Source organism: Amblyomma americanum, chromosome 2, assembly GCF_052857255.1.
Source record: "Amblyomma americanum isolate KBUSLIRL-KWMA chromosome 2, ASM5285725v1, whole genome shotgun sequence".
In the NCBI taxonomy this organism is placed as follows: domain Eukaryota; kingdom Metazoa; phylum Arthropoda; class Arachnida; order Ixodida; family Ixodidae; genus Amblyomma; species Amblyomma americanum.
The window spans coordinates 23,990,946-24,005,391 of record NC_135498.1 but is presented as its reverse complement, the minus strand read 5'-3'; the positions used below and the strand labels follow the sequence as shown (position 1 = coordinate 24,005,391).

Genomic DNA, 14,446 nt, shown 5'->3' with positions numbered 1-14,446 from the left:
TTTACCGTCGCCTTCAAGAAAAACACGATTGAGTACGAGGAAGCTCATGGGAACCTGGCGGCACAGCGCGAATTTGGAGTATCCGAAAAGAGCATTCAGTACTGGCGGAGGCAGAAGCTGCGTATTACAACTTGCAGCAACCAGAAGAAAACATCATTTCGTGGGCAGACCGTAGTGTATCGAGAATAGGAAGGAAACGTTGCGCTGCGAACAAGATCGCTGCCTGTGACTGCCGAATGCATCCGCGTGAAAGCGGCAGAGATCGCGCGTGCCTTTAGACTCACGAGGGCGCAATTCAAAGGCTCGCCATCCTGGTTGCGGCGATTCATGAAGAGGAGGGCTTTGCTCTACGGCGCCGTACTTGCCTGTGCCAGAAACAAACATGCGGGCTGATTGGTGCGCGATATTGTCAAAAAATTTGCCGGGTGTACATACAAGCAGCATTTAAATGAAATTAAATACTGTCACCATTGTGCAACACCTCGAGTCGCATTTGTTTCAAAGTAAGGATTTCTTTCGGTACTTTTCCCATTGAAAAATCTTTTTCATTTTTAGAATTGGTTAGTTAGGGGGTCGACCTATATTCCGGTCCGACCTATAGTCCGGTTTTTACGGTATTTTGCGATCCTCTTCGTGTTCAGTATATGCGGGATCAACTGTATTTGTACCCTGGTTCCAAATATAACTTGAGATGCATGCTGAAGTGAATGATTTGAGGAGAAAGTCAAGCAAATATGGTACTTGTAACTACAGTCGCCGACCGATTTTTCGGACTCGAAGAGACCCGAAAAATGGTCCGAATAATCTAACAGTCCGAAAAATCCGTGAGGTACAAAAAAATCACTTTATTGAGATGAAATCGGCTTAAAAATGTCGCTGATTTCACCTTGCGGAAAATTTATCTTGCTGGCGATGATTTGCGCCAAGGTATTGCTTTCACTGTACATGCTAGACAGCAAGGTCACCGCATTTAGTTAGAATACTTCCCACGCTTCTTTGATGGACCCGGCGGGGCTATGTTGTCCACAATCCGAATGTGCACCACACCGCTCGTTAACACGCGCAAAGGCACTTTTCTTTCAAAGCGGCGGAACCGCCGGACGCAATCACAAAACGGCGAACAAATGTAACTTCGTGAAGACTGAGCGCCACTCGGTCAACGCGCTCAGAGAAACCCAAGTGACAAAACGGCGAATGGCGAACATATGAGACCTACCGCGGTTGCTCAATGGTTAGGGCGCTCGGCTACTGATCAGGAGTACCCGGGTTGGAACCCGACCGCGGCGGGCGCATTTCAATGGAGGCGAAACGCAAAGGCGCCCCTGTGCTGTGTGACGTCAGTGCACGTTAAAGATCCCCAGGTGGTCGAAATTATTCCGGAGTCCTCCATTACGGCACCTCTTTTTTTCCTTTCTTCTCTCAGTCCCTCCTTTATCCTTTCCTACCGAGATGTGGGATAGCTCCTGCACAATTTCCTTCCCAACAACCAATTTTCAACGTATGGGAGAAGCGATAACTGCCCGCGACAACGTCGGCAACAAAAGCAAGTTGGCGGCAATGACAATCCGGCTGCCACCTTGAAGTGTCAGAGATGGCAGGGACCTCTACTGGCAACAATGAGGTACCGAAAGTGTGTCAAGCCAAGCCAACTGCAGCATAAATCCACCTCAATCCAAGATGGCGCCTTTTGCGCAGCCGAAAAGCCGATAAGATGGCTGACTTTGGCCCGCAGGCGACTGAAATTATTCTGAAAAATCGAACTTTCGGACTTTTTAGGTTCGAAATATCCGTCGTGAATGTATATGCGCTTCTATTGGGAGACTGACAGTGCCTCATCGAGGTCCGAAATATCCTACAAGTCCGAATTACCCGTTGGCTACTGTAGTAGTGCAATAAAAGGTACCCCTGAAGAGTTCTGAAAAGTGCATCGATGTCGCATACAAATTGTGTGGCACCCATGATTGGGTTTTCGCTCTTGAAAATTTTTTTGTTTTTTGTCAAAAAATTTTTACATCTGCCGGTTCATACTTGGACAGCAGATTTGTGCTGGAGTATTCTACATGTCTGTGGTGATGGCAAACATTTTTGAGTGTCTTCCTTGCTTTGCCCTTTCCAGTTCTTCCCCAATGGCTATGCGTTTGCAACGGGGTCGGACGACGCCACCTGCCGCCTATTCGACATCCGGGCGGACCAAGAGCTGGCCATGTACTCGCACGACAACATCATCTGCGGCATCACCTCGGTGGCCTTCTCCAAGTCGGGCCGCTTGCTGTTGGCCGGCTACGACGATTTCAACTGCAACGTCTGGGACTCCATGAAGGCCGAGCGTGCAGGTGAGCTTTTTTTTTTTTCTTGCATCCACAGCAAGTGGTGCGCTCATGCTGTGTGAGCAGATCACAGAGAACAAGGACACCATAGCATTTGAGCCAGCACTTTTATTCGGACAAAAACTAAATGCTGGTGGATGAGATGAGATGCAGGCACGCACTTATCTTAATTGCGTGCATCCCCTTTGCAACGTGAATGCATTCTGTCCTCCCTTACAGGGTACCCTTCACTTTAAACTTGTTTATTTAGAGTTTGATTTGCACCAGATGTTCATGGTTTGTGTAAACCAATTCAAAAATGAAAATATCTTTCTCCGAGATCAAATAGTGCTTGGTAAGACATTTCTGTTAGTATATTTGGAGGAAGCCTGGCGATTGGACATTGGATTACATGGAAAAGATTTGCCATATAGAAATGACATAGTGTTCAATGGGGGAATATTGTAGGTCTTTGAAAGCTGGGGTTACACCTTGTCAAACTTGTCGGAGAGAAAGCCCATCTTAGCTCCTGGAGCAGATGATTCATTTTGAAGTATTTCTTGAATATCGAATTGAAATTATCTTATTTTTAGTGGTTCCGGCAGATAATTTTGATAGCACATTTAGGGCTGAATATACTGCCTCCTAAAAAGTTCCAAGTGTGCCAGAACAGATAAAAAAAATGTTTTGGCACTCATTTCACAAGGCCATTAAAAATTCTTGCCGATATATTCCTGCTGGTTTCTGATGTCGGCATGTTGTTTCCTTTTCCTGTCGGCACAATTGCGCATGTGCAATGAGTCTTCTGTTGAACTGATTGCACGTTCCGTAGGCAGGAACCCCTGGCCAAGCTCCACTGCTCTGTGGTCCATTGTAGTAGTTGTCGGTTGTCACACATGAGTATCAGCTTTGCAGTAACGCTGCAGTTGCAGTCTGCCTTTTGTTGCCACTGCGTGTTCGCCGCTCGTCTTGCTCTGCAAAATATTAAAAAGCAAGTTAATTGTTTCGAGGTCACGTGTGGCACCTGTAGGAAATCTATGACTGCCACTTCTAACCACACCTCTGTCATTGCCTAAAGGCTCATTTTCCACTCCGCTGCTGGTTTTCAGCAAAAGCTGCTAAGTTGTCATTTCTTACGTCCGCCATCACGATTTTGGTGTCCGTCCGTGGTGGAAGTCCCTTCAGAAACCACTCTCTGCCCTTGCTGTCATGATATCATGGAAGTTCCATCAATTAGTTGCACCTTTATTGAGCGATCAGGGAATTTCAACTGGTTGCTGCTTCTAAGTAGCATGCTGCAGCGAGGCAGCATCACCAGCGAGCTTGCTTCCTTCCATTACCACTTGCTACCCCCCAACCCCTCTTTTTTGTTTCCTTCGTATTGATCTGTGCAACAAAACGATTTTAAAACACTTAGCAGGCCTCATCTGCTTATGGTGGAACAGGACGGTTGTAGGTAGTAAGCTGGTATGTCGCCAGCCAAAGGTTCAATTTCAGGAAAGTAACGACAAATTTACCTTTTATCTTGTTCCTATGTTTAAGGGAAACCAGTGGCATGTGTTATATAGCCTGTTCCTTGCAGTGCATTCTTCAAATAACATGTCAGAAAAAGTCTTGCATCACGTGAAAGATGAAAGAACTTGTTTGACGCAAATATGAACAGCATATTACAATTGCCACACGAGATCACAAATTATGTAATTTCAGTCTAAGGTCCTCTTTTTCCCCGTTATTTAGGAGTGCCTTGCAGCCTGCGCGCCTGTTCTGATGTGCCCCTTCTTCCTGGCGCAGGTGTGTTGGCTGGTCACGACAACCGTGTGAGTTGCCTGGGTGTCACTGAAGATGGCATGGCAGTGGCTACCGGGTCCTGGGACAGTTTCCTCAAGATATGGAACTAGGGTGAAGACAGCAGCAGCACCAAGGAATGGGAGACAATGAAAGGAAGAGAAAGAAGACTGGATTGCCCCCAGCCCTGCTTATGTTTTTTTTTTATTATTATTCCCTGTGCTATGTTTTTACGGACACTCCTCAGCTGCCATTCCCGCTCTACGAGTGTGCTTCTCGTCTGTTTGGTTTTCTCTCTCTCCCTCTCCGCCAGCCCAATCCTTGCTGCAAACGTCCCTCTTGGACTTCTCTCTCACACAACCTTCGGCCGGTCGCATCCGGTTGGTCGGTCTGCCCCCTTCTGGAAACTGCTGCCTGGGGCACCTTCGCTGCCATTATGTCGACTCAGCGCAAGAGTTTCCGCGACACCACTGCTTTTTTCCACACACAAACAGAGAGGTGGGCACGGAGGGGAGGGGGCATGTATGCCTTTTTTTTTTGTATCAGTTTTATCTTTGTGGTGGGGAGAAAGGGGTGAGGAAAGTCGTGTGCTGCTTCACATTGCACTGGACCAAGAAGCTCTCGTACTTTGTTTCAATGTACAACTGCACTTTGTGCGTAAGTTCTTAATTTTTCTTTTCCCCTCCCCTCCTTGCGGCCGTCAGAGCCTTGTTTCCACTTAGACATTGAGAGGGTTGTCCATGCCATTCGCTCTGCATTTCAACGTGAGCATTGGACACGGTTCCCATCGTCTAGCCTGCAAGGCTACCCCTCTCCCCTCTTTTTCACATCGACTGAGAATGCCTCTTCCCCCCCTCCTCCCACCCGGGCAAAGAGTAGTCACTCGTACTCTGGCCATCTTGGTTTCTCTCTCTTTCTCTCCGCATCGGTCCTTGTGAGGACACCCTTGGCGGACTGGCGCCGTGGAGCGTCCGGTACCCCCCTTTTGAATTGTGTGCATGCAGGCGTGTGTGTATGTGTGTGTGTGTGAACAGCGTCAATGGAACAAATATGCTGCTGCATGAGTGGATGTGTCTGCATGGGGTCCAGGGCTCCAGGCTACGAGTCGACCGAGCGAATCGCAAGTCTGATCAGCCTCCCCTGCTGTGGTTGTTTTCTTACACCCAGTAGTGCCGCTAAATGGGGGGAATTATTTTTTTCTTCTCCCCCCTCCCTTTTATTGAGAACGTGGAAGCAGAGAGCGAGTTTTTTCGTTGGGCACGCCAGTTTTTCAATTCTCTAGTCACAGGTGTTTGTGAGCGCCTGTCTTGTGCGTGCTCAAGCACAGAGAAACGCAGGGTTTCATGTGGAACCCCTGTTCGTGTTTTGTTTTTTTTACCCACCCTCCTGACTTTGCTGTAAGTTACAAGTTCTGTGTGCGATTCCTTGTTCATTTTTATCTTAGATTGTTTGTGCACAATTGACTACTCAGTTTAAATCTGTTCTTTCTCGTTTAGTGCCCTCCACTTTGTGAGCCTCATTGGGGCTGGCAGAAGTTCAAATGCAGCCAGTTTTGTGACAAGTCTGGTAGGAAGATTTGGAGGAAAAAAAAATAATGTCTTTGACTTTGCGTTATCCATTGTCAAGTCTTCCTCGTTTTTTTTTTTTTAAGCCTCCAAAGTGATTGTTCTTGAAGGCGTTCGTTTTCTTCCACATTGTACATAGCTTTGTATAAATGTTTGATTGGGTGCTGAGCCTACTCTTCTGTTGGGCACGGCATGTCCCGCGCCCTGTAAAAGGCTTGGATCTGCGTCATTTGTTCTGTTGTCTTGTTTGCTGGTCAGATTGGACAGATTTGAGAAGTTGTTGGCCATCCTTCGCAAGGTGTTTCCCATAAGGCATGCACTAATGATGGAAACACAGCTAAGTTGGCAGGTGTGTCCCTTCTTTTCTTTTTTCCTTTTTTCTCTTCCTTCTGTTTCATCTGTTAAGCAGGTAGTCTCTCCATTCTCTGCCGGCCTTTTTTTTTTTTGTTGTTGTTGCTGTTGCTTGCGTTGTTCCTGTGCGCTCATCTGTACAGAGTGCGTGACTGGTGTGCGAGGCAAGGCCCACAAAGGTGGACCCGTGCGTTAGATACTGTTAACAAGCCGTGTACTCTCTCGGTCTTTTTCAAGCCTGCGTGCCAGGGTGCTGTCTTCTGCCTTTTCTAGGTCATCACTTTCTCTCGCAGCACCTGGGCATGATGCGCTGCCTTCTCCCTTGGCACCCATTTTTCTCGGACTTTTTCTGGCTCCTCCTTCCCTGACATATGCACAAAACACACACACACACACACACATACCCTTGCTCCAAGCTTTCATCTGCCCCCAACTCTCCTGTAAGCCAAGCTTTCTACTTGCCGCAGCCTGCACCCTCCCTTCCTGTGGCTCCCTCCCCGAGCACTTCTCTTCCCTGAACCTTCAGTTTTTACTTCTCTGCGCCCATCACGGCGAGAAACAACTGGACAAAATTGTGTGGTGATGCCGTGAACGTGTGCGCTCGCGCGTGTGTGTGTGTGTGCAGACTTGTGCGATGACCGCTGCCGTTTGCATCTGAAAACTGTCGTGCAGTTTTTACATCGTGCTTCTGCTCTGTTCATCTTCTCTTCCTCTCTCTCTTTCTGGCCCACCGTTTTTCTTTTTTCGACCCGTTTGGTTCCTCTCGCGGAGGGGACATCTGTGTGCGCGGCGTTGTTCTCTGCGCTTAGGGTAGTCTTGCACGCATTGCCGCCCAGCCCCTCCCGGCTTTTGGCGACGAGGGCGCGTGTGTGTGTGTAGCAGCACCTTGCCCATTGCCACGGGTGTGCGCGCGTGCACAGCCCGAACAACCAGACCAGCTTTTACTTAGGCACCCTCCGTGCTGCACGGCAGGCGAAAGAGGGCATGCCGTGGCCAAGCAAGCGGGTTTTCTCATTGTGTACACGCGCCTGCCCCGTGCATATGAAACTGCCTCATGACGCGTCTCTCTCTCTCTCTTGCTTGTGTTCTTTTCAATCCCATCGAAGATGGCTCTCTTTTTTTTTTCTCTCTCTCTCTCTGTCTCTCTCGGTTGTTGCACTGAGCCGGAATTGAGAATGTGTGCACTGCCTCTCAAGCGTCCCTTCTCGGGCGTCCAGGCTCTTCCGCACTCTGTCATGTTGCTCTGGGAGGTTTTGTGCAGCAGTGGCAAAAAAAATAAAATAAAATAAAAATGATGCAATGTGGCACTAAAGCATTCTTCTGCCCTGCAAGGTTTTGTGGGAGGGGTGGCGTTTGGGCGTGAGCCCCAGCCCATTTGCCTCACCCCAGCCTACACCTTGTCAGATTTTGTCCTAATGGGGGAATTGCACAAACAGCCCAAGGAATGTTTGTGTTGTGTGCCCCCTCCGGCCACCTCCACCCATCAGAGCGTGTGTGCTTTGCGACAGAGTGCGGATGTTGCCTCTCTGTGGCTGCCTGCCTGCCCCGCTGTTTGCCACTGGCGCCCGGGAGACTGGCACTGTGAGATGTGTATGCAGCACTCATGTTGGTGGCGTTGTGAGCCGCACTTTTTTTCTCGGTTTTTTTTTATTGTTAACACTATTTAACATTCTCTGCTTTTTTTTTTTGTCTGCTGCCATTTTCGTTGTTTGTGTTGTGCTATCGAAGGAGTATTATACATGCTGTGAGGGGGGAAAACAAGTCATGGGGGAGGAGGAGGAAGGTTTTGTAGACCCCTTCTTCCCCCCTGTGGGAGCTACTGTTTCAAAGCGCAGCGGCAGTCTTCTCTGGACAAGGATTTTGAGAAAACGAGAACCTATACATATATTATAAATATGTATACTTCCAGACACGTCTGCGTCGTCGCTCGTATATATATAAATATAAATACACTCTATATATATTATATATATATATACAAACACATGCCACATACACACATACGCAGACACACATATACCTATAGGACATTGCTCGGGCGGCGGCGTCGCAGGCGCAGCGGACACGTCTGCTCCGTCATTCTCGCCTCCCGGGCGCCACAACTGCCATACTTTGAGAGACGACGACAGTGCTGACACACCGGTTGTTGACTTTCGTCGTGCGGTTTAGGGGTGGAGAGGTCCTGCAAGGGAAAATTGGCACCGCGCCCCCTCCTCTCTCTCCTTGGGGACTTTCCCTCTTTCCGCAGTTTTCTAGAAAACGTGCGCGTTGCGACGGAGGGTATAGGGAAGATTTCTTGGGACTGTGCTTGCCAGTTATTCGCCCAGCGGACAGCAAATTGGGGATTGCCCGCTGCCTCCCTGTTTTTTGGACTAGCTCCGACCCACGGCAAGTGCCGATTGGCCCTACGATCCCCTGTTTTCAGGCTGTTGCAGGATTAAGTGGTGTTTTTTTTTCCTTTCAAAGTTTATGTAAACATGCGAACAGAGAAATCGCAAAGGAATTTTGAGGATGCGGATTGGGTTATTCTAGCAGATAGTTTCACTCCTTGACTTGCTTATTGACGCTTCATAGTAGTACGTGCTAGCCGGAAGCTTGAGAGAAAAAAAGGGGGGAGCGAACAAATTGTTCCAAACTTTTTACGTATATACACGTCGAGCGAGCATCTTCTCACGCTCGTGCCCGTGTATTGTGAAACCGGTAACTTAAGAGACCAAAATATTTAAAAAATGCGTTACTATGTGAGACGGTCTCACGCCCTCCTTCCTCCTCGCAGAGAGAGGTTCCTTTGCGCTTCTGGAGCGCTGCGCCTAAACCAAACAGTACCGGGAGGCCCTCTGTTGCCATGGTAACGGAGTGCTCCATGGACTCCACCCAATGCCACGCTGGTACGGGAGGGGCGGTCTACCCCTGTGGCCTCGTATGCGCTGGATTGTCGCGGGTGCACGACTGTGCTGCCTTTTTGTTCGTTTCAGACGAATTTGTCGGCTTACATTGTAGCCCCCGCGCGCACGCGCTGTAGTGTGAACGCGGTCGCCTCCTGGCCTTGGAAGAAGTACACAAAGGGGTGCCCGGCGTGGAACGGGCGAGCGCTGCCGTGGTGGTAGTCGAGACTTCTCGACCTTCCCTATACCGATGACTTTTATCTTCCCGCCGTCGCGATCTGTGCACAGCCGCACTGGCAAATGAGTATGCGTGATGAGTGAAAAAGAATGGCCAAGCTCTGAAACAGTTTTGGCGGTAGTTGTCAAGGTTTTGCTTGGCCGTCGTATTCTCCAAGCTGCTGCCCCGTTTGGTTCATTTCTTTTCCCCCTCCGCTTGACCCCGTTTCGCAAGCAAGGGAGAAAAGCTCCCTGCGCCTACTTTTATTGTCTCTTAAGTTGTCTCCACCAGGGACTCAAAACGAGGGGGTTTTTTCAGCAGCCACACAAATGGGACGAGGGTTTTTTGGAGCGGCCTTTGCAAGCCGTTGCCAGAAGAAAAACCATCACACACATGTGGGTGCAAAGGGGAGGGTATCTTGAGAAAAAAAAATGAGGGGTGGGTTGGACAGACGTTCCCGGGTGTTTTATTGGGACACCTGGTCAGCCTGTGTGTCTTATTTCAGTATGTAGCTTTCAGTCTTGTTTGTGAAACCAGTTTCCTTGTGTATGTTATTTAACTTGTCCAATAAAGCTGTTTGTCTTTACGTACAAAACCAGACGATGTGTCACACCCCAGTTGGAGCGTGAGCTTCCGCATTGGTGCTTGTGTATAGGAACTGGTGACTGTCGACGCTTTTCTTCAAGACTGCTAACTGGTGGGGGGACCACGGTAGTCATTGATCTGTGCTTGTGGCTTCAGGTATTATAGAATTCAGAAGTGCTTGCAGTCATGACTTGCATTGAGTGTAAGGTCGGCCCCTGCGTGAGAAGCCTTAATGGTCGCTAATATCTTTATAGTAGGATATAACTTCAAAAAACATCAGTTAACACTGGGCCGCGGTCCGCAGCATACTTTATTACTCTGCCACGCAGTCACAAAACTAAACGAAATTAGCTTTTAAATATTTGACTCTTAAACAAGCCAGGTATCAAATTCTAGAGCTTGTAACTTTTTTCTCGTGATTAGCTCCATGTTTAGGCAACAAAAGTTTTAGCAATGGCCTACTTTTTTGTCATGGAGGAAATCTGTGCACTGGCCCTGAATTTGGGCGGAGCTTCACTGCAGACTTAAGTTGTATCCTACTATAGTTGCACAGAAGAAAGTGAAACTGGCCACTTGTTCTGGGGCAGCTAAATCAAGCCTGCGTAGCTGCTGCTGTTGGAAGGCCATCTGCTAAGCACATCTGTTCAGGCAGCCTAAAGAATGAGTTGTTTTCCATCGATCTCGAAGCCCAAGTTCGCTGGTGTTTGTGGTATCAGTGAATATCTTCTCGTAATGGACCACTCCGTCTGGCCAGTCCGAGGACGCAAGCCTGAAATGATTGCCAGTGAATTGCGCTATGAAAGCTTTCCAGAGTCCTGATGATGTGCAACCGAGCGCGACATTGAAGAACGTACACGGTGCCGACCATTTCGACGATTTCCTGTTGATAGATTGGAATGGAGAGCGGCGCGGTTCAGCCCCAGACACGGACGCTGGAGTCCCAGGAGCCTGTGACCACGACCACGCCATCTGGGCTGACTGAGAGTGATGTCACCTTGTTCTCGTGGCCGGTCAGGTTACCTGCAACGCACGCAAAAATTAGGCCCTGGTGTTGTTCGACAATGCCAGTGAGCTTTGTCTCCACGTGGCTAGTACAAAGTGGACACAAATTACCTTCCGCAAATATACAATTCCAGCCTGTCGTCGCCACTTGAGGGTAACGTCCCATGGCATTTATCTCAGTCCAATGGTACATGCACCGTCAAAAGGGGGCAACTTAAGGTGATTGAGGTAATAGAATTGAACATGACCACTGTGAAATTGACTGCCAGCTGTGTGCTACAATGATCGTGTGTATTCTGTGTGCGTATCAAATTCTCAAGGACATTGCTGAGAACAGTAGGCGCTGGACTTCGAGATCGGATCTGCTATCCTGATCGTTACCGTGACCTTCCCCCTGCAAATGCACGCCTTGCTTGTATCGGCGCATTGATGTTCAGGCGGACTAGAATTGTGAACTGTGAGATACGTGCTATTTTGAGGCTTTCTGTCACGCGACCCACGGTGGCAAATGTCTTGGGGAACTCTGCCCATCCAGTGCTGCTGCTACACGATGTGGCTCCCGGAATTGCTGCCAACCACTCTGGCTGTTTGGCAGTGGTGTTAACCAGTCAAGTTCCACCGGCAAAATAAGCTTAGTGAAACCATGTAACAATTATTTTGGGGAACTTCTCCTTTTGACTGAAACTAGTATGTAATTTAGGGGGAAACCTTTTAAAGCAAAAGCTTTACTACTGCCTTCCGTAGCTTGTTCGGAGTGTTTCATATGGCCTTGAACCGAGGAATATCATTCTGGGTGATGTCAGCATTTCTCTGCATATAGCTTGCTTGTTTTAGTCAAGTTTGGAGGCTAGCTTGCGACGGGCTCAAACCGGTGGCATATGCACCTTCAGTTGCATGTTTTAAGGCGCGGTTCAGAGAAATTTTAATCCATTACTGCGACAGCCACCGCCTCTACCCGGCCCCTGCCAAGGGTCTGGGTAAGGCAGAGGAGCGAACTCTGCAGCGCCTACAGACAGGAACTCTTCTCTGTCCTGCCGTAGTTAAACTTTGATCCGGACTTAGATGGGCGTTACCCGCACTGTGGAGAGATCTGCGATGTATTTCATATGGCATGGGCGTGTACTCGCAATCCTCACCTTCGCCCTACCCCTACTCGATAGGCACGGGAGACTGCTCTCCTCAACTGCTGCACACGAGTCCCAAAGGGCTCTAGTAAAGCGGGCGCGAGGCGGGCCTCTTCTTGCGGTGACCTGGACTAAGGACACCGACCATGTAGCGGGGTCTTATGACTCCCAAACTCTTTTCTGAACTTTACAAACGTTTTTCACCACCTCCGAGATATCGAGATCTATTGCGTCCTTTCCTCAAAACATACTTTCGCAATTCTCCACGTAAGCATGCCCTCAGCATTTTTCGACAGAAGTATGCGGGGCTAAGTAAAATAATGGGCGAAAACTCTGGCCAGCTTCTTTGAGTGCCCTAATGGAGTATGAACACCAAGTTCTGGCTACGAGGTTTCTTTGTAATTATGCATGAGAAAGTGTACATGGGTCGCCACGTGGTATTTGTCTACAAGCGCTACAGATAATTTGTAACGATTTCTTCTCATGAAAATTGTTTTTCGAGGAAAGGAAAAAAACGGACTGTCTCATCTCCATGGAGGAAGAAAAGATAAAGGCGGTTATGTCACATTTTTTTTAAAGTCGGCTGCCCTCTGCCCCCTCCCACCTCCCTCCATTACTTGACCGCCGTCTCGGCACGCATGCGCAGCAGACGACCGCTGCGGCCAGCATTACTATTGACTGCGCCGTCAGCCAAATACTCCCAGTAGTCCTCGCGAAAGCTCGTGACTTCCGGCAAACTTTTTTGCCGTGCATCTCCAATGGTACCCTATTCTAGTTCACTGCACCGATAGCGAGAGCCTCTTCCTTCATGCGCATCTCGGTGGGCACCCGAACCGCGCCGTAAGGGAAGAGAGCAAGCTGGGAGTGAAAGAAGAAAGAGGTGGGGCAATAGTGGAGAGCTCCGGAATAATTTCGGCCACCTGGTGATCTTTAACGTGCACTGACACTGCACAGCACACGGGCGCCTTCTGCGTTTCGCCTCCATCGAAACGCGGCCGGTTTTCGATGGAGGCGAAACGCAGGAATCCCGGCCGCATTTCAATAATCGCGTTTTTTCTTTCTGAGGGGGGGGGGGGGGGGGGCAGATTGCCTTGAGCATTGTTGTGAATTAGAAAGCGATGCAGCGGTTATATCGCAGTTTGACTTCACAGCTAGCGATCGTTGGACTGCTGAAACCTGTGAACAGCTTGAGAGAATAAATTCTATTATGGAGTACTTAACGATCACAGGTTGTGACCTGCGTTTGCCAAAAGCTTATGCATCACTAGAAAACGCGCGAAAAATTTGTTGCCTCAGCGTCCGAGGTGTTCAAAATTATTCCGGAGCCCTCCTCTACGGCACCTCTTTCTTCCTTTCTTCTCTCAGCCCTTCCTTTATCCCTTCCCTTGCGACGTGGTTCAGGTGTCCGCCGATATGTGAGACATACTGCGCCATTTCCTTTCCCCCCGAACAAACAAATTTCTTAACGTCTTGAAAATGCGTTTGTGTTGCAAATGACGTACTTATGGCCGAAAAAAATTCCATACGTAAGACTGTCCTGTAGGGCGAAGAAGGTGCACAGCATTCATCAACTGCCGGTCTTGGAGCAATTAAACCCGAGACTCACCGACTCTGCGTGTGGATAGGGTGTCCCAGACGTGGACGTCGTTGTCATCGGCGCCAGCGAACAGGAGCCTGCCAGAGAGCGACAGCCCGCAGCTGGTGAAGGCGGTGGACTCCCGCGGATTCTGGTAGCGGCACACCTGCTGGTCGCTGCGCACGTCGAACAGCCGGCACGACTTGTCCTCGGACGCCGTCGCAAACATACTGCCGCCGTTGTGGAACTGTGGAGGACTTCGTAGTTATGCCCATGGACGGACGACAACTGAACATGACGCGTTGTTGTTTGCAGAATTAACTGCCTTGGGGACGGAATGCCAGAGCCTACTTCCTATATGTCCCTCAGACCACGGTTACGGTTTGGTTTATGGGGGTTTGACGTCCCAAAGCGACTCAGGCGATGAGGGACGCCGCAGTGGAGGGCTCGGGAAATTTCGACCACCTGTGGTTCTTTTACGTGCACTGACATCGCGCAGTACACGGGCCTCTAGAATTTCGCCTCCATCGAAATTCGACCGCCGCGGCCGGGATTGAATCCGCACCTTTCGGGTCAGCAGCCGAGCGCCATAACCACTGAGCGATCGCGGCGGCCTATAGACCATGGTTAGACGAAGGACGTTGTGAAGTGACCCAAAGGTACGTCCGACCTACATTCTTAAAGGTTACGTTCGGAAAAAATGACGAAATCATGGTTTCACAAAGCAGTCACAAGACCCCAGAGAAAACCTGCACAACTTCCTCAAACTATTGTAGCTGAACTTGACTGGGCCGGGGTTCGAACCCATGGCCGTCGCCAGGCTAGGGCAGGACGTGGCTGATGCCATCTGGTGACTCGCATTAAAGTGAACCTCTACTGATTTTAAGCAACAGAACTGTGACCTCTCCAGGCGCTTTAGTCAAAGGAGCCAGCGCGCACCGTATGCTGCATACTTACGCAGACTGAGCTCACGTCCCCTTCATGTTCGCGAAACGTCTGGCGGCAGTGCTTTTCGCGGATGTCCCAGAGCTGCACATGCAAGAAAGCAAC

The 14,446-nt window shown here is 49.3% G+C and overlaps 2 protein-coding genes across 4 annotated transcripts in view; one reads left to right on the top strand and one right to left on the bottom strand.

The window, feature by feature from the left end:
- LOC144120777 (guanine nucleotide-binding protein G(I)/G(S)/G(T) subunit beta-1) overlaps positions 1-9,704 on the top strand; it is a 40,905-nt gene extending 31,201 nt beyond the window's left edge. The window contains exons 7-8 of the mRNA XM_077653478.1: positions 2,117-2,333; positions 4,098-9,704. Of these exons, the coding sequence (XP_077509604.1) occupies positions 2,117-2,333; positions 4,098-4,204 (324 nt within the window). The 3' untranslated portion in view covers positions 4,205-9,704. The remainder of the gene's footprint in view (positions 1-2,116; positions 2,334-4,097) is intronic.
- LOC144120778 (guanine nucleotide-binding protein subunit beta-2-like) overlaps positions 2,511-14,446 on the bottom strand; it is a 31,279-nt gene continuing 19,343 nt past the window's right edge. Inside the window, exons 7-10 of one of the 3 annotated variants that reach the window (XR_013312484.1) lie at positions 14,354-14,425; positions 13,427-13,643; positions 10,549-10,714; positions 2,511-3,280 (exon numbers count right to left, since the gene is read on the bottom strand). Coding sequence is in view for 2 of the 3 variants with exons in the window: in XM_077653481.1 (XP_077509607.1) it covers positions 10,608-10,714; positions 13,427-13,643; positions 14,354-14,425 (396 nt within the window). In the remaining variant the exon portion in view is untranslated. Of the gene's footprint in view, positions 3,281-5,454; positions 10,715-13,426; positions 13,644-14,353; positions 14,426-14,446 lie in introns of those variants that run through there. The other 2 variants (XM_077653481.1, XM_077653479.1) reach the window with 2 other exon arrangements.